The 27,842-nt window shown below is 39.8% G+C and overlaps 1 protein-coding gene across 2 annotated transcripts; it reads left to right on the forward strand.

Annotated features, from left to right (window-relative positions):
- On the forward strand, positions 1-27,842 carry hdac9b (histone deacetylase 9b). 2 transcript variants are annotated; one of them, XM_057340211.1, is made up of 12 exons: positions 1-198; positions 2,631-2,699; positions 9,643-9,884; positions 10,957-11,107; positions 12,401-12,524; positions 12,809-12,930; positions 19,335-19,466; positions 20,889-21,004; positions 22,373-22,495; positions 24,039-24,231; positions 25,059-25,270; positions 26,343-27,842. In XM_057340211.1, exons 2-12 carry the CDS (start codon positions 2,678-2,680, stop codon positions 26,667-26,669), a joined length of 1,764 nt encoding a protein of 587 aa, XP_057196194.1. In that variant the 5' UTR covers positions 1-198; positions 2,631-2,677; the 3' UTR covers positions 26,670-27,842. The 2 variants fall into 2 exon arrangements, with proteins under 2 accessions (XP_057196194.1, XP_057196193.1); XM_057340210.1 differs by lacking the exon at positions 1-198 and having other exon boundaries at positions 1,922-2,699.

Here is a 27,842-nt window from a genome sequence, read left to right on the forward strand (position 1 = left end):
TTCAGGAAAAGCCCATGGTTCTTTCACTTTCGATTTCTCCATATATCAAACAAAACAAGTAACAGTACATATCACAACCATAATAGCAGTGGAGTATCATCCTCCCAAGATGGCGATGCCACTGCAACAGGCAACATAGGGCTCGGCATCAGCTTCACATTCTCTATTCAACGATTATATCAATTCAAGACAGATGATGTAAGTACTGAGCATATAGGTATTGTAGAATGTTTAGATCAGGAAGCGCCATTTATCTTCTGTCTACAAATCGTTTTGTTGAGGCTCCATCAGGTTTGTTTGTGGTTCAATTGTGTCTGACCAAAGTAAATGCCTTACATTTCACCAGCTGTACTTAAAAAATGTGAATAGTTTACAGTGCTTTCTTTCTGTAGTTTTAGGTAGTGTACAAAAAAAGCTGTCTGTCTTTTTCATTTTTTGGTCTAAAATGTCCTGCCAGCTGTTGTTATTCCAAACCTGAAACAAAATGAGAAGGATACATTTAAATTATGAAGGAATCTAGGTTTCCATTTTAGCATGACATCTCAGGCTGATGTTTATGTTTACCGTTGCTAATGTGAATGAGGAACGATTTCTAATGTAAACAGATACACTGATGTTAATGAAATATAGTCAAAGATATAAGTATTGCATGTCTTTTAGGAGACATCATCAAAAGCAAATTTAAAGGAGTTTTGATTTCAAATTTATGTTTATAATAGGGCTGTCACATGATTAATCGCGATTCAACACATCCAGAATAAAAGTGTCTAAAGTCTAAAATATGTCTGTATGTTTTGTATTTATAAAAACACGTATTTATAACGATAAACGTGTATTTTACATGAATAACAATGGTATATAATTTAAATTATTGGTAAATATAAATAAATACATGTAAATATTTCCTAAATATGTATACATGTACAGTATGTGTATGTGTTTAAAAATACAAAATGAATACAGTATATGCACAGTACACAGACATATATTACTGTATGTCAACACAAACTTTTATTCTGGATGCGATTAATCGTTAGAGAGCCCTAGATTCTAAACTGTCTCACACTGACATAAGAGAAAATAAAATGGAAATATAACATCTCACCTTAGAGCAGTGTGGCAGTAGCAGGGACTGTAGTGAGAGTTTTAAATAAAGTTTGACCCTCACACAGATGGCTCTGGTGCGCTCTGAGCTACTAATTCATCTTAAACACACTTGGCCAGCTGGGAAATCCCTCCTGAAGAGCAAAACTGGCCTCAATATACAACCTGCCCGCTCCACAAATGACCACACATGTGCAAACAAGCAAAACAAGCCTAGACATACTGTAGCGTGTACAAATGTTTACAGTAGAAGAGCAAGCATGTGTTCTCTATACTAGAAAACTGTACCTGCTGTAACTGTATCGAGCGATGAGATGACACATATAGTACATACTACTTATGTACAGAATGCCATGTTGTGAAATTATGTCCTTGTTATGCCTCCAACACACGCATAATTGTAATCAATATGATGTGCCATGCATACTACTAGTTTTGAATTCTAGATCTGAAATGCAGATTGTAATCAATATGATGTGCCATGGATACTATACTAGTTTTGAATTCTAGATCTGAAATGCAGATTTCAGACGGACCAAGAAATGCTGCATTTGACTTTGTACATGCTCTGCACGCTAAGCACACAAACCCTGCGAGGGCTCTGCAGCACGGCTCCCAGCAACACGTTGAGCAAAATGCAGGCAGAAAATATTTATATCTCCTGAAAAAAACTGATTGTGTGTCTTTTTCATACAGGCCAAATGAGAGAAAATGGAAGGGTGGAATGAGACAGTTCAAAAAGAGCGAGAGAACAGATAAACAGAGATAAAGAACGACAGCGCACTAAAACGAAAGAGAGAGAGAGAGATAGACACATAGAGACATGCCTTCTGGCTGTAGATGAGGGCCACAGCTGTGTTTGGTGTGGTATTTTTAAACACATCTATGCTGCTCCAATCCCCGCACCGCGCCTGACCTATTTATAGCCTGAGCCGGCCATTGTTCTATTTCTGTCACCTGTGGGCCAAGCTCTTGTTGATTCACATGCAAATCAGCCTCCTCCTCTGCAGCAAGAAACCTGACAGGAAAAGAGAAGGAGAGAAAGACGTGAGCAGGAGGTGAACTCAACTCCTCGGCCACAGAGATCTCAGCCACCCCGGAGTGGAAAAGAAACCTGTTTGAGAACGGCGAATCTGACATATTGGAGCGAAAATAACAAGCAGTTTTGTCAGGACAAGAGGAACGAGAGAGTGAGAGACTCTCCCGCTGATTCTCGGAAGCACTTCGGTGTCGACTGGAGGAGAAGAGAAGAGCGGAGAAGAGGAGTGAAGCTTATAGCGTTAGTGAGGGAGCGCTCTGTCACTGCGAGTGTCGCTTGAGGAGGAGGAGGCAGAGGCGAACGCTCCTGGTCTCTTGAGAGAGAGAGAGAGAGAGAGAGAGAGAGAGAGAGAGAGAGAGAAATACAGTGTGAAGGAGGGAACAAGCTGACAGCAATACAGGAAGAGCAGGGCTGGCAGACGATGTGCTGCTAACTGAAGCACTCATGCTCCAGACCATTTACGAGGCTGAATCCTTTTTCTCCACAGACAGCATCGGCAAACACCGGCTGCCTCGGACCCCCAACGACTCCGACATGCACAACGTCAACAACTCAGGTAACTTTTAATATGTACACGTCTTTATTCCTGTTGCTAAAAATGATGACATCTTAAACTTGCAACAACATTAGTGGTCGTTCATGCACAAAAGTGCATTTGCTGCTTAGGGAAGCATGTAAGACATGCTAAGTGTCTGAACTGCATGTTTGTGTTGTGGATGTGCCCTCCTCACACCTGTGTGAGGAAAGTTCTGAGGAGGGCAGCGCTCCGCAGACGTCTATTAGCGGGGTTAACGCTAAATCACTAAACTAACAAAGGGGCGGTTTGAGGTCCGTGCAATTATCCTGTCAGACGTCATTCTGGCAAAGCTGGCAAGCGGCAAGGAAGAGTAGATTATAAAGGATGTAAAAACAGAATATAGAGTCTAGTGTCTACAGGATGTTGTGTGAGTTTAGCATTTAATTGAAGGAGAGGAAACTTGCTGACAGAAATATGTTGTCAAGATGAAAGGCACATTACTTTTGGTACATGCCAAAGACAATGAAAAGGTCTATTTTCGCCGTGATGCTGTTTGCGAAGGGTCTGACATCACGAGGAGAATGTGTTTGCTTTATTGTATGAATTCGGAGCGTGACTCATTCATTTCTGCTCTTTGCTGTTGTTTTTGACTCGTGGTCGGCTGCTGTCACAACCTCTGTCCGGTTTTGCTAGAATGTGGGGTTTTCTGGGAAATCCATGATTTAAAGTTTTTTAAGGGGTGAGGAGGGAAGGGGAAAAGGAAGTGCATGTATAATAAGAGGACAGATGGAGTTATTTCGGTTCCTGAAAGAAGGGTGGAGAAGATTGCTTCACCTCTGAGTTTTCTTTATTGCATTAAAATGCCTTATCATTGCTGAACCGCGCAAGATCGCCTGGTTAGATTTCAGCTTCGTTGCAACATAACTGAAAGTTTGCTAATTTATCATCTACTCCGTCACACATCGGCACGCACACATGCACAAACACACAAACCACACACAAGCATAATGCAATCCTGTCTTTCTAAATATACTTCAAGCCCTGATTATCTGCAAAGAGGTGCATTACGCATAGACATGTTAAATGTTGAGCTGTCTCCTTCACTAAGGCTCAGCAGACTGGATCAACCTGTTAGAGGGCCAAGTGCAACCATCCAGGGCAGTAGGGCACCCCGTTCTGCACAAAATATCAGGCGGTGACCGTGAACATGCGTGAAACTCCTCTGTTCTGATACAGAGCGATTGGGCTAATGCTCATCTGTCCAGTGAAAGCCTCATACAGGCATGCGTGGCATTATACAGACGTATGGTTCAACAACAGCCATATGAGAAAGGCAGGCCTGTTGCTTGCTCTGTGGGTCAGCTATTCTTAGTATGTTATTTTCAGCTTATAGCATTGGCGTGCTAAGATTAGCCGCTGTAGCGCGCTGCTATCATACCATCCTCACACATTCTTAATATAACCACAGTGGAACAGTTATTAACAGAGTTTTGTCAGTTACATCTGCGGTCTGGTACATCTGTTGTTGTTGATGGTTTTGCGCTTATTACAAAGTTTCTTCATTTGAATTTTATTTTCGTCATTTTCCTTGATGCAGGTAGCTCTGCTGAAGAGATTTCATTTATCTTAAGTTTATCTTGCAACATTAACTGTGATATTTTGACTGTGTGATCAAAAACATTACGGTTAATGTGTTAACTGAGGCAAATAGGTCAGGTTACGGTTTTTTTAAGAGTGTAGACTTAATCTGTTACTGATGTCATCGAGCTCATGGAATCGGTTCTTTGGTTCAAAGCAAATCTTGAGAACCTGCTGCCATCTGAAGATGTTTGTTGTTGTGCTGTTTTGCAGTGACTGCGAGTTTAAAGCCATTGATGACAGTCTTTAACAAACATTGTAACATTTTCTTTTAATCATTTTGATAACTAAAATGTTAGAATAAATCAAACAAGAGAACAAGCCAATTGTTGAATGAACAAGCCAACAGGTGTTCAAAATAATCTTGATTGTCAGTTTGACGCCTTACTTAAATGATGAATTGATCACTTCGGTCTCATGTACTTGCATTTTTTTGTATTTTTTTTAAATAAATGTTTTTTTTCATCCACCATCTTGATTCCTTTTATTTATAGTCTTTCACAGAATGGCTTTGCGCCATATGGCAGTGAATATCATGTCATTATAAACTAAAGAATAGTGAACCTTTTGTTGGGCTGACATTTTGCTGTATTCTTCATCATAATGAGTGGAACATCTCTCTGATGCTCAATATCTGGGCTGTGATAAATGTGATCCTGGTGCACAGTAGGGCCAGTAAGAACTTGCATAGATTTTAGAATTTGTAATAATAATTCTGCTTGATTTAGAGTAGTGATATATGTATATGCTGTATATAATATAAATATTTAGGCAATTCCATGCAAATGTCAACTTTAAGATGAAAAAAGCATGTTTTACCAAAGGTTTTCATCATACTGATCAGATGTGCCAATTTTTGTGTTTTTAAAGCATAGTTTTCCATAAGCAAATTGTCACATCCATAACTGTTCACATTCCTCATAAACGGGCACATGAAAATTAAAATAAAATAACTATTTTGTGGTCTTTGAAGAGCCATCCCTTCTCCATTTGTTGAGTATCGTTGCTCCTGATTTGCGCATTTTAATTTGACGAAGTATGTTGCCTCTCAAAAAAATGCGTCCTTTTTGTCACATACTTTACGCATTAATTTTTCCCCTTTTAAAGTAGAAAACTTGTGCACAAACTGATATTTTTCTGATGTCTGGACTCTATCAACAGGGGTTTAGTAAAATGTAAAAAGATGTTGCAATATATTGGTAATAAACATTCTCTGAGAATTTATATTTCATTCTTTGACTGAAAATGTCACATCCACAATGCTGGAAATGCCCATTTAAGTCATATCCATAGTTGTCAATAGGTTTACCAATCAATAGCTCTACCAAATAAAATTGTTAAAAATTTATTTAGTAATTTACTATTAATTGTCACAAATCCTCACATTGCACTTGACAATAACACCCCTGAAATCTATTTGCATTTTATCTGATTAACAGAAGCTGGCTCTTCAGTGATACGCGTGTGTGTTATGATGTGGATTCCCCTGCCTTGTTTCTGCTGTGAGGTATAAGCTACTACTTAAAAATACAGCAGCGTTTCCTGCTTTAGACATGCCTGCAGCCCAGAATAACATCAGCCGTAATGAGCACTCACTCACCGCAGCATATGCAGCCAAAAAACATCCCCCCTCCCCCCAAACATAAAAACTCAGACTGACAATAGAGGTTAAAAAATATATTTCAATTTAAATGTGCCGGAGGCTTATTTAGGGCCACCTGATTATTTTGCGGCTTGTTATCTGTGTGGTGTATATATGATGTGCAGAAGCCACCCTGGGAAAGGTTAATGCATGCAGCATTAAAAAAAGCGAGCTAAAATATTAAGATATTTCTCTATTTTTTATAACAGGACATTTAAATGTCATGGAAACTGTAATTTGGTTTAGTTATTTATGCAAAGTTGTTGAAGGTGAACTAGCAATGAAAACGCACTTTACAAAAGTAGAAAATCATTTTCTATCAAATTAATACTAAAACGGATCCAAATAAAGAGGGTTAATTAAGAGTCTGCTAAGTGAAAAGATACTAAAACAGTGTGTGGGAGGTTTGCTTTTGTGGCTGTACGCAGCGCTATAAAGTCATTTGATCATCGCTTTGATCATCTCTGTAATCAGCGTTAATGAGAAACATCAGTACGTGTGGTGCGTGGCTCAAGGGATTATGGGAAATGTAGTAGAGCCGATGAGTCACCACATCCCCTGAGGCCGGCCCTGTGGAGAAAGGGAACCATTTGGACACAGGGCAGGATGCTTGTCATCCCATGCTGCTAAAAATAAAGCAGAGCGCTTTCGGTCATCTTGCGTTCACTGCTGCACTGTGCCACATCTGCACCACAATTCTAAGCATTTCCCAGAATGCCACTCAGCCAAGGGTCTAACCCATCAGAGGAACAACATAAACAGAACGATAACAGAAGTTACGGGAACGTTAGTCTGCGTGAAACTGTTGTTAAAGCGCAGTGGTGGGGGTTAGGGGGGCGAGCAGCCTAATAGCTTTCATAAATTTGTCAGGGTGCTCTTACTTTTGCCCGAGTTAAAATGACCAGATGGCTCAACACGTTTGACAGTCTTTCACACATACCTTATATTAAGAGCGTGCTCAGAAAAGAGGTTATATTTAGCCCTGTTACTGCTGGTTTGAGATTGTCTTTTTCAGTTCAGCTGGCGTTTGTAATACTTCAACAGCTCATCTTGGCTTCATTACTCGTAATGTTCTCATGGAGGCTCGGAGCCAAAACACGAGGTGCGAGCGCGTTTCGTCTCGTAACATTGATTTAGTGACTGATGGTCAGGTGATGCCAAAATGGACCGCATCCCGCTGCACTCAACAAGTGGCTTGTTAACGTAATTAAAAGCGAGTGACGAAAAGTCAACAGCATCTCGAGGGATCCAACCTGTTGCTCCGTTACCTCATCAATGGGCTGTGAAAGCACAACGCAGCGAATCTATTCGTTTAAAGAGGTCAATCGATTGACACGCAATGACATCCGAGCTTCTATTTCCAGCGTTGTGTTTTGTGTCACGATGACATCCCGCTGTCTGGAACAGGGTTAAGGTGTGGAAATGTGCCAGTGGCTTTAACCTGGTCTGTCTTAATCTCCGCCTGCTACCAGGTGAGCAGGGAGGTCTGAGCAGCTTGACCTGAGGTTTCTTCGCAGAGAGCTCGGCCGCTCGGTCGGATCAAAGTGTTTCTTTTTAATGATGGTGGCAGGGAGGGGGGCATGTAAGGAAACATAAGACAAATGAGATATCACTGTGGCAAGCGCTCCAAGCCAGCAGGTGTTTCTGGGGCTATTTTTAGCTCCATTAGGGCAGTGAGCCCAACGCCTGTGACTCATTGTTGAAGCTCATTGGCTGACTCCACGAGTACTGTAAGAACACAGGCTACTCTTTGTAAAGTGCTCTTTCAAGTCTGAATTAATATTCCCCAGGATGCTTAGGGTCATCTCTGTGGCTCACTGCAGCATGCCACTCCCGTCGCTTCGGACCCGGCTCTCTTCCCAGAATTAGAACCCAAGGTGAATTTTTGCTAAACACCTAGAGGTGCTTCAACCTGAACCGGAGCTGACAGGCATAGCTCGTGTGTACGAGCGAGCGCTGCAGAAGCAGAGTGCGTGTATCTGTGTTTGTGGGTGTGTGTTGCAGACTTATATAAGGGATGATATAATATCTATGGGTGCTCAAAGGGAGGAGACGCCACACAGCGCAGCTCAGAATCTGCAGGAAGAGGAGTCATTATGATGTCGCCAGCGTTGCCATGGCAGCCAGTTTGGGTGGTGGATTGGGTGTGGGTTTTGTCATAGCCTGAGATTGCACCACTTGCTTTTATGATGCTATTTTTAATCATCAGTTGCGCACGCAGACATTTTTGATGATGGTGAAGAACATTACGTTCAAGCAAACAGGCGCAGAAATGCTTCACCATTAATGTGTGAATTGCCACTTGTGTTACAGTAAGTGCCTTGCTATGGCAACTCATTACGGGAATTCGTGGGCTTAGGAGACACTGGTTGATGGACAGGATTCATTGTTTGAAGGTTTTACCTCTCTGTGTGTGTGTATATATGTAAACATGCAATTTTGGATATGTTATTAAACAAGAGGTGTTTTAGCGAGCTATGTCAAGAGTATCTATCTATCTATCTATCTATCTATCTATCTATCTATCTATCTGTCTGTCTGTCTGTCTGTCTGTCTATCTATCTATCTATCTATCTATCTATCTATCTATCTGCTGTAGCTTTACAGTAAAGTTTCTCTGCAAATTGCATTACCTGGAACCATCAGAAAATCAATATTCTCAGTTAATGATTTTCTGCAGTTTATCAGCCATTAAGGTTATGTACTGAAAGCGGTTATGATAAATTAGTCACCTAATCCATCACGCGAACCAAAAGGGAAAAAAAACTTCCAGATATTTGCTTACATGGGGGTTCCTTTTGTTACATCATCCTCCATTGTGCAAGAACAGGCGTGTGAGTGCTTTTCCTCAATGTGAAACCCAAGACTTATTGAGCCATAAGTACTGTATATCCTGTCAGTCACTCTGTATGCAGTTATAGGGAACCACCCGCCAGACTGGCAGGCTTGTGTCATACAGAGAGCAACAGAAATCCACAACTGCATAAACCATTCTGTTCTTTCATACCCCGTCATTTATCTCCCGTGCAAACAATGACACTTTACAATCCCCTCTTCTCTCTGTCTAATCGTTCTTTGGCTAAGCAGAAGTGTAGATGTGTCACAGTCTGTTATGATGAACATCTCCACCATAAGAGGCTGTCCTCCCTGCTTGCTATTGATTTTCGCTATCTGGTTGGTTATATATAGTTATCGGGGCATTGGGGATGCCCTCTGCTTTTTGTACTCAGTGTATTACTTGTAATGAGGCACAGCTTGAAGAATACAGCAGCATTTTCCATCATGATGAAGGTGTGATGGTGGGGGAATAAGAGACAGGAGCACAAACATCTCGACTTTCTGGGAAACAGACTGCCGCACTGCGGTCTCCATACAGACCAGAGGGGTCAGTGGAACCCATTGGACCTAACAAGCAATAACCTTCGGAGGGGAGGACTTATATAAAGTTTCTTTGTATCTCTATGTATGAGAAGCACAGAGACTCCTGTGGAGCTACATTCAGAAAGTTTTGATGACTTTGAAGTGTACTTGCCAAGGATTACTTAGCACGGTAGCACGGTCAAAGGGAAATCAGGACCATTTTTGTGCTTTATTATTGGCACCAAGTGTTTTTTCTTTCTAATGCAACTCAGCCTACATAAGGGTATATAAACTGAAGTTATGTGACTATAATAAAATCTTTGTATTCATCTTCCGTCTCAGTGGACGTTAAGCCAGAGGTTCCCTTGGCTCTTGATCCGGGCTCCCCGTTGGATCTGCGTACGGATGTCAGGATGCAGTGTTCCACTTCAGAGCCCGGCGTGTGGGAAAGACAGCTTCAACAAGAACTGCTCCTCATTCAGAAACAACAGCAAATTCAGAAACAGCTACTCATCAATGAGTTCCAGAAACAGCACGAGAACCTGGTCCGCCAGCACCAGGCCCAGATACAAGAGCACCTGAAGGTAAAAACACAGCCCTGCTGACGTAATCATTTAAATACTTCACAACATTTTGTACAGTATCACACATGATGAAAGAGAAAGCAAGAACAATTATCAAATCCACACAGTCCAAATGTGAAACAAGGGCTGTGTCATAAAACCGGTGAGCTGCCTACATTGTAAAAAATGTATTTCTGTTATTATATCAAAACAACCATACGCTGAAATAACTTATACCTGCTGTTTCGTCACATTGGAAACAATATAATTTTAATGGTATCGCTCAGGAGATAAATGGAGCTCTCAGTTATGTTTCATTTATCAACATGTGTCAACTTGGTTGAAGATGTTTCTCCTAAAATTGCTTTGGAATAAAATAGAAACAAAATAGATTGTTTCAATACATTGGAGCTAAAAAATGAATGAAGATTGTACATGTAAAATAATCTGAATTTTGGTTAAATTTAATGAGAAATGTGAGTTCGTATTGAAATCTTGTATCAAATTGACTTTTGATTGCAGACTGGGTAAATCTGAGCTCACTTTGTGACACTGAGATCTTTTCTGAAACTCTTAAGACATTTGAGAGATTTCTGGATTTCTTTTTCCTCTGAGAACTATCTGAGATGAAGGAGACTTAAAGGGATTGTTAACTCAAATATTTTTCATCATTTACTGACCCTCTTGTCATTTCAAACATGTATGGCTTTCTTTCTTCTGCAGAACACAAAAGAAACAAATATCTTCTTCTGTGTTCTGCGGAAGAAAGAAAGTCACACAGATTTGAAATGACAAGAGGTTGAGTAAATGATGACAATTTTCCTTTTTGGGAAATCCCTTGAGGCAAACGTTTCCATTTGCTCTTCAATGAATATATTTGATGTCTACGAGGAAAAAATAAAATATTACAAATATTTAATCTGTGATTTTTCTTTCTTAAAAATACAAATCTTATTTTCTCAAGTGCGTTTAAATATTTTTTAAACTTTCGAACATACTGTGATTGTAAAAATGAATTCTAGTTAGGCAGCTCAAGTCAAAATCAATGTCAAGGATTGCGAGCATGTTGAGTAATAAGACGCCTGTCTCTCAGCTCCAGCAGGAGCTACAGGTCATAAAGCAACACCAAGAACAGTTGGAGAAAGAGAGGAAACTAGAGCTACAGAGTCAGGAGAGAGAACTGGAGAGACACCGTCGAGAACAACAGGTCCTGGTCCTACGCAACAGAGAGCGAAGCAGAGAGAGTAAGAGCTTGTCGTCATTCTCACCCACACAACACTCAACAACCTGGCCGTCTCTAATGCTATTCAAATGTCACCAGTCAAACGGCTCATGTCTGTACCAGCATTTCAACATTTAGTGAAGCGTTTAGTGATTCAGGATCAGGGCTGATAACCATGAAGTTGTGGGTTCAACTTTTTATGGGGTGACCAGGCGACTCTAGTGGGGACTGCCCCCCATCAAGCATCACTTTAACAAAAATCTGTGAGATAAATGACTAATCAGCCCACGTGGAAAATAGATTTCTAAGAAATGGGTGCAAATTTCTGCAGAGTTGGAATGATTATCATTGATAGAGTTATGTGCATGTTTGTTTAATTATTAGTTGGATTAGTTGGATTATACTTTGTTACCAATAAGAGTATAGAAGTTCAGCTGAATTCTGCTTATTTCTATATGACAAATTTAAAACAAGGACAGTGAAGCATTCCCTGCTGAAAAAAACAATAGAACCCTGACCAAAACACAATAGAAAATTCAATGGTTATAATAGGAATTGTATTGGTTTTAGAGGAAACCATAATGGTGTCTACTGGTATGTGATGGATTCTATTGGTTGGTGAGTTCATATGCCACCTGGCAGTTTGGATCCAATAGAGCATCATTAAATCCTATTGAAATAATGCCTTGCCTATAAAACACTACAAAAGGGAATTTTGTAATGGTTTTAATGGAAAAGCTAATGGCTCATAATAGCATTTTAATGAAAACCATTAGAATTTCTGTGATGGTTTCGATTGGGTTTTGATTGTTTTTTTTTCCAGCAGGTTCCTCACAAACCCTCACATTTCACCCTAAATAAAAAAAGATATTAAAAATAAATTGTATCTCCCATTATTCTCAGTAGTAATTCTCATTAACACAATACAATATTTTTGTGAAATGTCTGTCATGTTCTTGAGAGATTTACTAAGATTCACTCATAATTGGTTCTATTAGTACCTAGATCAGAAATAAGCATTTGAGACAGACCCTTCACATATGCCTCACTTCTGCCGACCAGAAGAGGGAGATATTCCTTCATTTGTGTTAAAGGTGCTCAAATCGTCAGCCAATAGTGTAATAGAGATTTTTCAGCTTTTAAGAAGAGTGTGGATGAATGTGCAGTGAAGACGGTGTTGTTTGAGTTCAGGCCGGTCCTGCTGCGTCTGGGAGTGTCAGTAAAAGTTTTCTCAGGCCTTGAAATGGAGCCAAACTTACGACTGTACAGGGTGTGATGTTTATGGTTTGTGTGTGTGCTTCTCCTGGTCTGACAGGTGCGGTGGCCAGCACTGAAGTGAAGCAGAAACTCCAAGATTTTCTGTTGAGTAAATCCACTAAAGATGGTACATCAGCCGGAGCCCCCTTGAAAATGACACAGAGCTCCAGACTGTGGTACACGTAAGTGATGTACCTCGCTTATCTCAAACCATCTTTATATCTTTTTTTCAGCTTTACTGTATTTGAGCGTAGTATCCAAATAAGTGAAATGTACGTATAGCTCAAGGAGTAGATATAAATTCAGATAAATCAAGAAAGCCTTCTAAGATAGTAAATATCAGCAGATTTTTGCTAATAATCAGTAATGTGATCCTGAGGTTGTATAGAGCACAGGAGAGCTGTCAGCTGTATTTATGACTGTGAGGTAAGTTCAGGAGTTCAGTTTGCATCTCCTCTCTGTTCAGGGCCTCCCATCACACCTCTCTGGAGCAAAGTTCACCTCCTTTGGGAGGAGCGTCCTCCTCCTGCAAGGTCTCAATGCCCTTCCCACAAGACTCTCGAGATGACTTCCCTCTGAGGAAGACAGGTAGGCCTCAAACAGTTTATTTAACTTTTATTAAATTGACTGTATTATTATTGGTCAAAGCGCAGTGTATACATTGCATATAGTAAAACACAAAAGAAACAGAAACTATATTTAATTTGTGGTTATGCTAGCAAACCATAGCTTTACGAAACTTCTAGGGAGGAGTTCTGACTGGAGTCTTTTTTCACAGAATTACAGCATCCCTCGAGAGGTGACACATAAGCTCATACGTGCATTGCTTGAGAGATTAAGTAAATTCCATTCGGTTCCCTACAGGAGGATTTCCCCAGCTTAGAGCCCGCAATGCTAAGAACCACAAAAAAACGTTGCTAAAAGATGTATAATTTTCAGGGAATTTAAGAGGCTTTAATTATTTCGAAAATCCTTGACTTTTCACAGAATGCACCACAGGTTTGTTGACTCAGTGCTGGAGGGAGTCTTGTGGGAAGTCAGTATTATTGTGAGTTATGACTCCCACTTGGTCGGCCAGTCATGAGTTCTTGCAAAGGCGAACTGTTCATAACTGTGCTGTTAAGTCACGGAAATGACATTACATTCCTTCCCCTCTGTGTCCCTTTGAATTATGACAGTAAACAATTATACCTGCCTAATTGCTTTAGCATATGGCTTGGCATGTCGTGTATATACACAGTTTAAGGGATCAGACGAGGGAGGTTTAATCCCAAATTGTGTGGACTTTGTTTGCCAAATGTACTGTAAACTAATCTAAGGTAATTATGTAGGTTGTTCAGTTCAAATAGACACATGAAAGAGACGTGTTTATTGTCTTAGCTATTTGAACAGTAACCTCCCAGTTTCAGCATCAATTTCTGCTTCGCTCCACTGAAACCAACCAATATCCTGAGAACTGAGAGGAACGGAAGGTTGTAGAATCCAAACAGATCATTGAGAAAGCAATGGGAAAAGAATCTGAGCTGGTGCTATTGAGGAAACCTTAACATCTGAAATGCACCAGGGTCATATTAAAGAAACTTCCTATGCTAGAGTTTACAACCCATTCTCACAAAAAACTATTAAAACAACTAAAATGCTAACTATATTAGCATCCACACCAACGTCTGTTTATTCTAAGCTAGCACGCTGCAGTTTTACATTTTAAAGGCGTGACCTATTAAAATTAAAATAGATTTTGATTGGCTGTCAATTATTTATTGTTTATCCGATATTGTTTATTTATTGTTGATCAGCAAAACCTGGCTCTGAAAGTGATCACAATGATAGAATTCCTCTTATTGTTGTGGTTGGGTAAGGACTCTTTTCTGTTTTTTAAACTTTATCTTTATAGTTATAGTATTATTTTAAAGCATCCTCTGTGTGAACCGACCTTTAAGATCTGTTTTGCGTTGTTGTAAATGACATCCTGACTAAAAATCTATACTTGGACTAATCTAAATCTTGATTCTAGATCGAGTCTGTTTTTGTAATGCAGCCCATGGTTTCCATCATGCAATATTAACAACATAATTTAATTCCAACACATTCTCCAAACGTATAAGAGTGATGCGCTATTCAAACAAGCCATTTTGTAGAGGAATAAAGGCCATTTCATATCAATATGCCACGGAAAGCCAAACGCGATGAAACTAGCCATCCTCATTGCCTAAACCTTTTAAACGCCATTTCCTGCTTGTTGGATTCCAAGCTCTATATGTGGTCACACCCGTAATGAGATCCCTTCCCCCGCTTCCTGTCCATCTCAATTAGAATCCCCTGAAAGTAAGCACGCAACAGGAGCGACACAAAGGTGCCGGTTGTTCCACATCCCAGAGTTCATCAGAGATTTTTGATTGGCATATGTCAAGGGGTTAGGTTAGCACCGTGAGGACAATTGACCAGGGCAAGGCTGTTTTGGCAGGCAAAACAATCTCTCTCATACGTTTTTGCTGGAGGAACTGACATTTTCTCCAGAGGCAGTTTATTCCCCTTGGGTCTTCAAGACCGTATCACCTGCAAAGCCTCGGTGTGGCTTTTGTTTGATCTCATTGTCGTGGAAAAGCCAAGTTGAACATAAACAAGCTATTTATCCACAAAGCCTGTTTAATTGTCACTTGCTGGATACGTATTGCCAAGTGCAGTACCAAAGCGGATTCCTGCGGGCAGTAATAGTCCAGCTTATTGAAAAGAGGAAAAACCTTTATCTTGACCCACATACCAAACATGTGGAGCAGGTGCAGTTGAGGGAGTTTGTGAGTCTTAAACAGTAGATATTTTGGGCTGTCGGACCAGACGTGCTCTATCCTGTGTACGGCACAGTATTTCCCACTGGAGACACGTATGGGAAGGAAAAACAAGAAAAATATACTGAAATGCAATGATGAAGTAATATGCATTGCAAAGGCAATGTTGTTGCATCACATGGTTCCTGTCTCTTGGGTAAACAAGCGTATTTTGACTAATGAGAGAAAAATAAGAGAGAATGCAGGATGTGTACGTTTACAGATGGAGCAATTTATTAACCATTAGATTTAAAGAAATCTTTAGATTTTAAGTAAAACGTCATTTCAGTTCTGAGGACCACTTGGATGTGCCCAAACGTTGTTTTTTAAATGTTTAATTATATTTGTGAGGACATTTAAAAATGTGGCTCTCACATGTATTGTCAAACTGGTACACATGCATATTTAGCAAATGGTTGAAAATTATCAAAAAGTTTCAAAACCTTTTGAAAACCAGATAGAAATAAACAGAAACTTATATAATTATGAAAAGTGTAAAACAAGAAAAAGTAAAATGTTTAATAAATTAAGATTCTGCATTTTTTCAATAAAATGAGCACATTTGTTTCATGTATCATGTTACATTAACTCTAAAAAACTTTTTTTTCTTGCTTCAATTAAGTACACAAGATGCTTTTTAAAGACAAAAGGCAAGACATACCAAATACTGAAACATTCTAAATTTCATGTTCATTTTTCAATTCAACTTTTCATTTTTTATACAATTTACAATAAAAAAGATCATGTACAATCAAAGTGAATTGTATTAAATTAGAAAATGTAAAAATAAAAGTTTTTTTTACTTGGGGTTATGAACTTTTGAAACTCTCTGTACATGTGTTGTATTCACACTTGCCAGACTCTAAATCTAATTTAAAACCAAACACTCTGAAACACAACTTCATATCTGGGTTGAGATAACATAATAAATATAAGTCAAAAGTGTGTTCCCTCCGTAACTGCTTTCCAGTGTAATAATATGATTGATTTACAGGCCTGTTAAGTCTTCACCTCATACATATTCTTGTTTAGCTTGGCTTCTGGTTCCATACAGTACGAATGTCAGCGCCGGGAAAAATCAAGCAGGTGTCAGAATCATTGCTCACGATCACTGTTTTTGACTGAAATTGCGGAGCAGAGCTGCATGTTCTCCCATCACGTCATGATCGCGGCCTCCCACTGAGCCAACCATCAACTGAGCTTCCACCTCCACAGCTATAGGGTGGTGTTCCCGTGGCGACAGGCTGTAGCACGAAATAAAAATAGAAGGCAATCAGGACAGTGTGGGGTGCAAGGCGGATTGGAGGAGGCTCCCTGCAGTTCGCTCTCAGCCCACTTCGCTAGCGGGATTTACATCCCATTACCGCACTGCTGGATGAGAGCTGACGCTTCTGCCGATGGTGTCTGAAATAGCAGCTCTGCCTGTGGTCCATTCTCTCTTTCTCTCACTCTCCTTTGAGATTACCACTTACAGCTGTGTCTTCCCATGACTCCCAGCTCTCAACCTCTGTCTTCCTGACTGCAACCTAATTGGTCATCTGCTTTGTCAGTGTAGAAAATCCCTCTGATGTTGTCAGTGAAGCTCCACCCCTTGTTAACAGCTGCACCTTGCGAGTCTAATTAGTAGCCTTTGAGAAGCATTGTTTGAGTTATAGCAGCAGTTTGCTCTCGTGTTGTGCTGCTTTGGATTCCTTTTTGGTGTTGTGGCTGTGTACAAATGTGAGTTATCTTATTTTTGATGGGTTTATTGATTTATTTGTATTGTATTAATTTGTCTTTATGTATTTAAGTTAAGAAACCAGCCTGATACACCTATGGAATGAACTACTATGTACTGGCATTGGCTTATTAAAACTTGAAAATGGATGTTTGCCTCAAGTGTTTTGACTGACACTCCACGGTGATACTCCCCCTGTGAGCTAGCAGTAATCTAAGAATCTTTTACAGTCAGTATACTATATTCCAGAACAGTGATTCTAATCTGAGGGAAGAAATAGGATCCTTTCTAATAGAGTAAAGGATGGCAAAGAAAAGAATAGCTAGACACTGAAAAAAGCAAATTTTTATTTAGTATTTTTTGAAAATTCTTATTGCAAAAAGAAAAGAATTGCTAGGCACTGGAAAACACATTTTTGGTCATACTTCAGAATAGGGGGCTATTCCCGCTATTAACAAACCATTAACTAAGACTTTCCCCCCAATAAACTCTTAATTTGTTGCTTATTAATAGTAAGTAAGGTAGTTGTTAGGTTAAGGTATTGGGTAGGATTAGGGATGTAGAGTATGGTCATGCAGAATATGTGCTTTATGAGTACTAATAAACAGCCAATATGCCAATAGCAGGCATACTAATAACAACTAGTAAATAGTGAGAATTGCCCCCTATACTGAAGTGTTACCAAATTTTTTACTAAGTAGGGCCTATTAAAAAAATCTTATTGTAGAAAAAGATTTTAGACACTGGAAAAACACAATTTTTAATGAGTATTTTTATTCTTATTGTTAAGATAAAATAATTACTAGACACAGAAAAAGCACATTTTAACTCAAGTATTTTTAAAATTCTTGTTTTCTGATGAAAAATAAGTTTTACCTTAAAACAAGAACCAAAATTTGCCTATCACTGTAAAATCAGAATTTTTTACGCAATTTTACTTTTTTTTTAATTAAGTTTAAACATATTTTTTAAATGCGGTCAAAAAACACCAAATTTACAATCACATTTAAGAAAAACAGGGGGAAAGTGTAATTTTACAGGACAATTTTTATTTTACAGAATATTTCTGGCGCCCCAGCTGCCAGAAAATGTAAGGTTTTTTTGTTTTTTTTTCTTAAAAAATCTTGTTTTAAGCATGAACTCACTTAATTTGGACTTTTGTAAACCAGAAAACAAGATTTAATATCTTACACTGTGTCTACACCATGGCGTGACACGACATGACAACCTGCTTGTACCTAATGGGTTTGTCGTGTCGCACCGCACCCAGTGTGGACGAAATTTTAAATTATAATGGGTTCTAATGCGTTTCTAATGTCTTTTGTCGTATGGCGTCGCGCCGGTCGGCGTCTGGTATAGACATGGTGTTAGGATATTTTTTGCTTCTCAAGTACATGTACCTTGATTTAAGAATTTTTCTCCATTTCTACTGGAAGGCAAGACAAAGATACAGCAATTCATTTTTTGTAGTTTAGTATTGTTTGTAAAGGAGCAAAATAAAAGGCTTATTTACTGTATTTTCAAGAAGGTATAACACGTCCCATATTTATTGTTGCCGATTAATTTTTATAAGCTGTGTTTGATTCTGTAGTTATTTGAATTGAGGACATGTGTGAATTTAGTTGTGTTGGTTGGTGAACATGAACGTAAACAAGTCAAGCACTGCTGATCCAGAAAATAAACAAATAAGATGCACACTACTGTGGGCTACATGATGGTGTTACTATAGCACAATGGGGAACTGAAGGGCAAATTTAACAGACAACTCATTATAATGAGACCAGATTTCTGTATTTTTGGCTGCTGCTTGGGATGTGGGTGTTTCCCAATGGGAGGCGCTGAATGTGGGTGGCTGGCTTAGTCACTCACTTCCCATTAGAGGGTTATTTAGAATCACTTGCCTGTACTGTACATTACAGTTAAACAAACAGATGCTGCTCCAGAATTCAGGAACATGTAAATCATTACAAAATACTCCACAGGGTGTGACTGGAAAACAAAGATGTTTTATTCTTTCTTTTGCATTTATTATCTTATTTTTGTGTGTTTTGCATCTGCATCGGAGGGCATTTAGCATGTTAACTTCCCTCAATAAACATCTTCCACGTCAGTATGTTAATTCCTATGATCAGCTTGCCTACAGGTCAAGTTTGTTTCTTGAGTGTTGCATAGTCTAATTTATTCCAGATGATGAGAAAACTCTGATTTTGAAAACGACCTGTAAATGGCCACAGAGCTGAAAGCATCACGGCACAAGAATGTTACTCCACAACAGCGTGGATTTCCCCCTCCGTGATAAAAATCATTCATGCCGGCTTAATAACATGCGTTGCTACAAATAGTTTGGCTCAAAAAAATGTTGGACTAAACCTGCCAAACAGAGGAAACTCGCAGTGGAACTACTTCTACGCTTCGTATTTGATTTACATGCGTTTCTTTTCTGTCCTCAGTTTCAGAGCCCAACCTGAAGGTGCGCTCCAGGTTAAAGCAGAAGGTTGCGGAGAGGAGGAGCAGCCCACTCCTCAGGAGGAAAGAAGGGAGCATCATGACACCCTTTAAAAAGAGAGCCCTGGAGCTTCTGGGTAGGACTGCCATCCCATTATACATGTCATAATTAGACAACACACCTGGGGCGTACACAATAAGACTTCCTATTGGCCGTCTCTCAACTGGTAGTTTCTCACAGCAGCTGTCCACCGTCTGTGAGGCTCTGCGTGCAGCTGGTATAGTTATGTAACAGCTGCTCTGACAGGTGACATCCAATGAGGGATCCAGTGTGGTCTTTGATGCTTCGCTGGTTGAAGGATTTTTCCATAGAATTACATTTGCTTGTGGATGTTTATTATGTATCAGTGGAAAGTCTGTTTTACATTAACGTTGCATTTATGCATCTGGCAGACTTTATTATCCAAAGCAACTAACTGTGCATTTAAGCGTACATTTCATCAGTATGTGTGTTTACAGGGTTTGAACCCATGACCTTTGCACTGCTAACACAATGCCCAACCTGTTGAGCTATACACGAAAAGTGATAACAGTAGCTTTTTTTTTTACAAAAGCAGTGGCAAGATTACTATCTTTTACATCTCATTTAACTCAATGGTGTTCAGATCGATAGGACCTGTATTTAAAAAATGTGATTTTTCTTTAACCTTAGACATTTATTTAGTAAGAAAACACTTTACTTAAAGCCTTTATGTATAATGCATTATAAAGGCTTATTAAAGGCTATGATGCATTATAATGGTTCGTAATGTGTGTTGTAATACATTAAAATGGTGTTGTAAACATTTAAAACCAAATTAAAAATGCAAAGTTTAACAATGCATTGATAAGTGTTGTAATGTGTTAACTGTAGTTACAATTATTAATAAGACATTTTAAGGTGCATTAAAAGGCATAATTAATACATTAAAACTACTTTTATAATGCATTATACATACTGTATATGCTTTAAGTAAAGTGTTACCAAAAAGTGTTTTTTTACAGCCTTTAACATTTGTCAGTGAAGATGACACATCAATTATATATACTGTCTATGTTACTTGTAATTGGGATAAAGTAAACATCAACTATACATACATTTTTATGGTTGTATTGATTATGCAACAAAACTAATGTAACAAAAACATGAACACCATACAAGGGTTAATATGCAGAAGCTTGATTATGATGCTTCACTTATAGCAGACCATCACATATCAGTCAGTATTTACAGTATCGGAGAGATCGTCTTCATTCAGCTGTCTTCAGTATGAAAAGATGGATAAGATGGACATACGTTCTTAGTCTTGTGTTGTATTATGGACTTTATATGAACATCTGCTACAGTATGTAAAATATCTTGAGGGCAATACTAAATTGAAAAGGAACAACAAAGTATAATTTCTCTTAATTTTTCCTCTTAATAAATGTAATATTATTTTTTCAGATTGTACGAGGTGTATGTAAACGCAAATCTATAACATTAATGCTTTTCTTCCCATTTATTTTACATTCAACAGAGTCCACAGCCAGCAGCAGTGCTCCTGGATCAGGTCCCAGCTCACCCAACGGGGCCTGCAGTGCCTTGGGGGCTGAAAACGGACCCTCCTCTCTACCAGTCACCACACGCACTGAGGTACTGCGCCAATGTCACATTTGCACTTTGGATAAAAGCGTCTGCCAAATGAATGAATAAATAAAAAATGAATAAATGTTTAACCGCAGATACAAAAGACCATTAACAGTCAAGACTTCTCATCAAAGCTTTTCTGAAACATTAGAACCCGTAGACTTAAAAATGTTGATGGCCAACAGGCCGCACACATAAATTTCATAGACACAAGCCCAGCCTGTCGTTGCGCAGCTATGAAAACAGAATGCTGTTTCTACGGCCCGTGACCTGCTTGTCCGTCTCAGTCCAATGAAAACTGCTCCCAGCGTAGACAATAAAGAGTCCGTTCACTTCCTGTTCTCTACCACTAACCTTTACTGGCATAGCTGTGCGGTTTTCTGTACCCGCAGGTCTCGTAAAGCTCGGGCCAAGAAAGAGTAGATCAGATATTCTGTGCTTTAAAGGCGGCGGGTTTGAGTTCAGAGCTCACCCTTGGACTTCCTCCAAATCACGCTGAGATGAACGTTCTCACTATTAACCCTCAAAATAGTGTGTATAATAACCTCATATGTCTTTATATTTTATCGTGGAAGTCTTGTGCACTTCCCTAATGTTCATTAGCTCCCTCTGACTCACTTCCTGTTGGCTTCATGGCTTGGTTGCTTCGGATCCCTGTGGACTTTGCTCACACAGAGGTGTGTTCTGGGCAAATGTGACATGTCTCTGTGAAGCCTCGGCTTAGCAGCTGTGTTATTCTTCAGCACCACTGTTTACACTCCCATGGACCTCCAATGCAATAGCTGACAAGGAATGCGTAGTGTGCCCTGATCCACTGCCGAAGTGGTGGGTGGTTGAGCTTAATTGATCTGCCAGGCGCTAGTAGCCAAAGACACGCTAACGACACAAACACGCCCGATCGCTATTGTATTGACATAAGCCGACTGGACTGGAGGGTCGAGGCGCTTTCCACAGACGCCGTGCTAAATACGAAAGGGAACCACGTTTGTGAACCGTTACATTGGGTATCCTCTTTCAGAGCGAACTGGTCCCCTGGGTCAAATAAAGGCAGATACAGGTCAGTAAATAGGCAGGAGGGATTATGGGTAAACAGGATAGCTAAAGCTGATGAGAAGATCATGCGCTTCTCTAAAACTGTTACTGCAAATGATCTGGGATACGATGGTGCTGTCGTGTGCGTCTCTGCAGCCCTGGTTTTATTTCCTTCAGTTGAATTCATACAGCTCCACTGCGGCAGGAACAAAACCGTCATTCGTCTTAGTACATTAAAGTTTATTGTTCTGTTGCTGTTGCTATTTCCAATGGTCCATAGTGGGATTTCAAAATGTCTCTCTCTTTCCCCTCCCTCTGTTTTGCTGGCTTTTTCCATCACAGCGTTGGCCGTCGCAGTCGAGGTTACTAGGACCTGAAAGCTCCATGTCTATGTTAAATCTCTATACATCTCCATCTCTACCCAATATATCCATGGGTTTCTCGGCCGCAACCTCTCCTATCAGTGTAAGTCAAACAATCCTCTTTCACAAACTCTGTTAAGGCCTGTCCACACCAAGTCTGGATTCAGTAGTGAAGTTTTTTTTTTTCATTCATAACGAGACATCCATTGCTGTCCTTATGAAACCTTGCATGTCCAAATTTGCTGTTTTTCAGGAAATGGGAAAGACATTGCACTTTTTCAATGATTGCATGCTGTGTTGACAAGCACTTTTTAATACTTTATTGGTTAGATATTTGCAAAACCTAGTGACAAACACAAAGCGTGACTAATAATAACGATTAATGACAAAAACAACAATCACAAAATATAGAGATACGAGGTTTCAGAAGGACAGCAGCTTTTTTTTTTCATTTCATATGCATTGTTTACATGCAATTCTGAATATAAACATCTGAAATCTGTGCACGTCATTGGAAAAAATCTAGATTTTATTTGAAATCATTATACTATTTACAGAGTTGCTTAATTTTGTCTTACAAGCAATATTTTCTGAATTGTTGTACATTGATAGTTTTGGTGTTTTTGTGAATATTTACATATCGCTGCTGTCTTTCTGAAACCTTGTATCTCCATATTTTGTGTTTTTAGTCCTGTACCTGCCATAAATCATTATTATAAGTCACCATTGTCACTGGGTTTCACAAATATCTAAGCAATAAAGAGTTTTAAGTGCTTGTCAACTTTGACAACACAGTTTTTAATCAATTAAAAATACAGGGTTTTTTCCATTTCCTGAAAAACAGCAAATTTGGACATCCGAGGTTTCGGAATGATACCGACGATATTTAGTTGCATCAGACAATAAATTCTATTTTCCCATTTTATTTCTATGGCACTATTCCCAATTTTGAATGTTTGCAAAGCATTTTTACACGCATATAGGAATACTTGAGGTTTCTTCTCTCTAACTTGAGGTTAGTCTCATCTAGACTCTCATTTAAGAGTCACCTATACTGATTGAATTGAATGTGGATGTTTATACTGATAAATGAGGGGAAATGTCATTTATGGCCTCGGTTCAGCTGCATATTGTGCTGACTGTTGAAAGAGCAGCCATCCCGGGCTGACTGGATGATATGTGTAGCCTCAGGGTTCTGCCCTTTGACCTTGGGGATTTTATAGGCCTTAGATAAATATTGTGCTTAAGTGTCTGGTGTCGGTTGCGCTCCAGCCTCCCCCCGGTCACCTCATTCATTACTGCTGTTTAAAGTCCAGCCAAGCCAGAATAATCAAGTGTAGCTGCAAACAATGTTTAATCGTGAGGTAATTTTGCAGTTTAATTACTTTATAGATTCTAAAAAAGATTAGCCTTAATATGAATTAGCTTAGTGTTTGTTAGAGACATTTAAGCAACCGCAACCCTTTTTTATAGTAATTTATTTGAGATGTCTGTAATGTTAAGTAAAAGGATGGATCTGAGCAATCCAAGACTATTCCTCATTCTTTAGGTTTACAGAAGACAGATTCACATATGAATCTTCTTCTTGCAGTCTTTTATCGGGCCAACTCAAATGGTCTATATAATATCTCTCAATCACATCTCAGGCTGCTTTAGGACTTCAGGACAAGCATGTTGAAGGTGGGGTATCAGCAGTCATGCAGGGTTTGTCCACGCAACTTCTGGGACCAGTGCCCCTGTCTGTTGCCATGGAGACCAAAGTGAGCCTCAGCCACCAGGCTCTTCTGCAGCATCTTCTCCAGAAGGAGCAGCTTCGCCACCAAAAGATCCTTTCCACAGGTAAGAACCTCAAATCACCTTTCCCATTTCAGAGGAGGATTAGCAAAACGTACATACAGGAATCTAACTGTCAGCCTGTATTGTGACGACACAAGTGAAACTTGTTTTTGTAACTTTCACACAACATCGGCATGTTAAGTTACAGGTTCAGTCCCCCTGGAGCAACCTGAGGTTAAGTGCCTCGCTCTCGGGCACAGTGGTGAAAGCTCATGAATGTCCCTTGTGGTGTTTGAACCTGTAGCCTTTTGCTTTTTGGCCCCGTTTTTTCCGGGATCAAATTTTCCTTCATCTTTAGAGATGAAAGAATTTGTTGTACAGTGAAAACATACTGTGAGAGTTAGAACTCAAAACTTCCTCCCAAGGAAAGTTTGAGAAACTAAGCTACAAATGACATGCATACAGGACATACCACGTTGGTCATTTCATATATGAATATTACGTTTCTTAAAGGCACAGTAGCACTATTTAAGGCTAATTAAATTTTAGGAGTCAAAGAAAAGGTGGATAATGGTTCATGAAAACTACACTGTAAAAAATACAGTCTTACAGAAGTCTTACAGAATTTTACTGTTTTTACAGATTTTTACACATATTTTTGAGATACAGAAAAATGGTCAAATTACAGGAAGGCATGCAAATTTACATGAAAAGCGTAATTTTGCGTGGAATTTTTTTTATTTTACGGTATTTTGCTGGCGCCCCAGCTTCCAGAAAATTTCAGTTCTTGTAGTGGATTTTTTTCTTACAGTGTATGACTGTTCATGGCATTAAAGGTAAAATGTTTGATGTTTTACATTGTATTTACAAAATCCATTTAACTCACATAGGCCAAAGTCATGTGCATCCTCCCTCTCCGCTGGCCATGAGGGACAGTTCTCCTGGAAGCACCCGGCCCAAGCTCCCACGTCACCGACCCCTGAACCGCACCCAGTCTGCTCCACTGCCCCAGAGCACACTCGCTCAACTCGTGATTCAACAGCAACACCAGAACTTCTTGGAGAAACAGAAACAGTATCAGCAACAGGTCCACATCAACAAGGTACAACCATTAAACCAACCAACATAAAAATACCAAGGCAACCACATAGTATTTTGTTTTGACTTTAGCGCTATCCTGGGAAGATGATTGTGAAGGATTAAACTGTGTTACTGAAACACCATTTAGTTGACAGCCCATCTCCGTTATGTGAGAAAAAACCTGTGGATGTTTTAGAAGTGGCACTTGAATTAGCATAGCTTAAGGCATCAGTTGCATGCTAACACCACAAAATTGCACAGGGACAAGTTCAAATGGGCACCGAAGTGGATAGAATACATACTTTTGTTCCCCTGTGGAAATATTTGTGTTTCTGTGCACCAGCAGCCGTGACCTGGCCATCCGTTTAAGTGCAATTATTCAGCCGCGCATGCAAGGTTAGCGACACGGGAGGCTCGCGCACTGAAAGACTCCTTTGTTAGCGCGAGTTTGCAGATTGATCTGCCTTATTATTGCTGAGAGCGCTATGGGAAATTCAAGGTTACAAGAGCAATTTTTAGACACGAAGATCAAAAGTGCCTAGAGAGCGGTTGTTTTGCCTATTATTGTTATGGCCTCAGTAACCAGGGGCTGGTCTGGGTGGTGTGCGTGACTGTACTTTGAAAGTTACTAATTGATTTGTTTTGCATGTTGAAATGATGTGAGGCTACGAAAAACTGTAGCAAACCGTGTTTGAAAACCTAAAAAATAAACTAATTTAAAGGTATAGTTCGTCCAAAAATGAATTTTTTCATCATGTACTCACCCTTATGTCATTCCAAACCTGTATGACTTTCTTTCTTCTGCAGAACACAAAACAAGATATTTTGATGAACGTTAGTAACCAAACAACATGGGCCCCATTGACTTCCATTGTATGGACACAAAACCATTTCTCAAAATATCTTCTTTTGTGTTCCACAGAAAAAAGAAAACATCTTAAAACAATAGGGTCGTTCTGGATAGTTTGGCTATTTTTATTCTATATGTGAGATCGTATTCTGAATAAATGACACTAGTTTGTGTTGCACTTGAACTGCAACAAATATACCCACATGCAGCAGATCCACCAACAAGTCGTTACGTTTCTCCACAGATGCTTTCGAAATCAATCGAGCAGCTGCGTCAGCCCAACGTCCACCTGCAGGAGTCAGAGGAGGAAGAGGATTCGCATGAACAGGCCATGCAGGAGGACTGCTCGCCCTCTGGTGGCGTCATCTGGAGGCACAGCCCTGACAGGAACGTCACAAAGAGATCCGGCTCACTCACCCAGCCAATGGACATTCATCCTGGGGTCATCCGGGTGAAAGAGGAGCCCAATACCAGTGATGATGAAACACTGGCCACTGAAAGCCTGGCTGACAAGCAGAGCTCTTACATTAACCAGGTTAACGGGAGGGTCGTGATTCGGGCCATGATATGAAACGAGAAACGTCGGCAGATACGCACACACGCACACACACAATGCTTAAAATGGTCACGCGTAACGGGAGCTTCAGAAGTGGTTTCATTTGTGAACTTGTGAAGTGATCTCCGTATCGTATGTTCAATGTGTTGTATATAATTGAAGATGATGAGAATTTAGCTGACTTGGTCTTTTAAATGCTACTTTTGATTGTTCAAGTTTGTTTAAATAATTTAAGAAATTCTGTATCTACCTTATACCCACCATCTTGTAGGATATTCTGTGATTTCCCAAGGCACTTTGAATTTCTTACAGATTTTATTTTGCTTTATATAAAGCTATGTTTATGTAAGAGGTGAAAACAATGTCGTTGTCTGCTGAAAGATTAACAAAAGTCGAAAACCACCTAAATCCAGGCACGAAAACTCTGGGAACACTTCTAGAATCACATTCTTTATTCCTCGGTCTCCTGTGGCGCAAACCGAAGGCTGCGCAGGATCACGAGCGGGACTGCGCTCCTCGCTGAATTTCGAGAGGGAGAGAGTCGTAGAGGAAATGCCTGGTGGAAGCCAGGAATCAGAATGATTCATGAGCGCAGGAATGCTGGGAGAGGACAGCTCCACGCTGAAGTCAGAGGGCCCAGCAGTGAGCTCTGATTTACTGTTGAGGCAAATTACAAAGTGAGTGGGGAGACAGTGGTGGGAGCCCCCTTTTACAACCAATCATTTCCTCTGTATTCCCACGTGATGTGTTTACCAGGCTCGATGTTAAAAAAAGGTAATTGTTCTGTTCTCTCTCTCTCATTCGGTCCTTTCCTGAGGCAGTGTTGCTGTTTTTCAGTGTCCTTCTTTAACTCGTGTCATAGGTTCAAAAACTGTTCTGTTGTATTGTATTATTCAGGTTACCAAACCATCTTTTCTGTCATTTATTTTGATGTTGCACTTTCGATGTTTAATTGTTCGTTTCCGTGTATGTGATCCTCTGAAAAACAACAAACTTGCAGAGGAAAATGTTGCATTGGTGTGAGCCATCGCTGTCTACAAATAGCCCATGAGTCAACCTGAGCTGGCCTGTTTCGTTCCTGTCGTCTGTTCAACTGTTTGGGATGTTAATGGGAACGTTTAGTTTGTAACGTATGTGTTCCCTTCCTGCCTTGTCACCTTTTATAAAATAAAGTCTTTTTCCATCCTG

This window comes from Triplophysa rosa, linkage group LG8 (genome assembly GCF_024868665.1).
Source record: "Triplophysa rosa linkage group LG8, Trosa_1v2, whole genome shotgun sequence".
NCBI classification, from domain to species: domain Eukaryota; kingdom Metazoa; phylum Chordata; class Actinopteri; order Cypriniformes; family Nemacheilidae; genus Triplophysa; species Triplophysa rosa.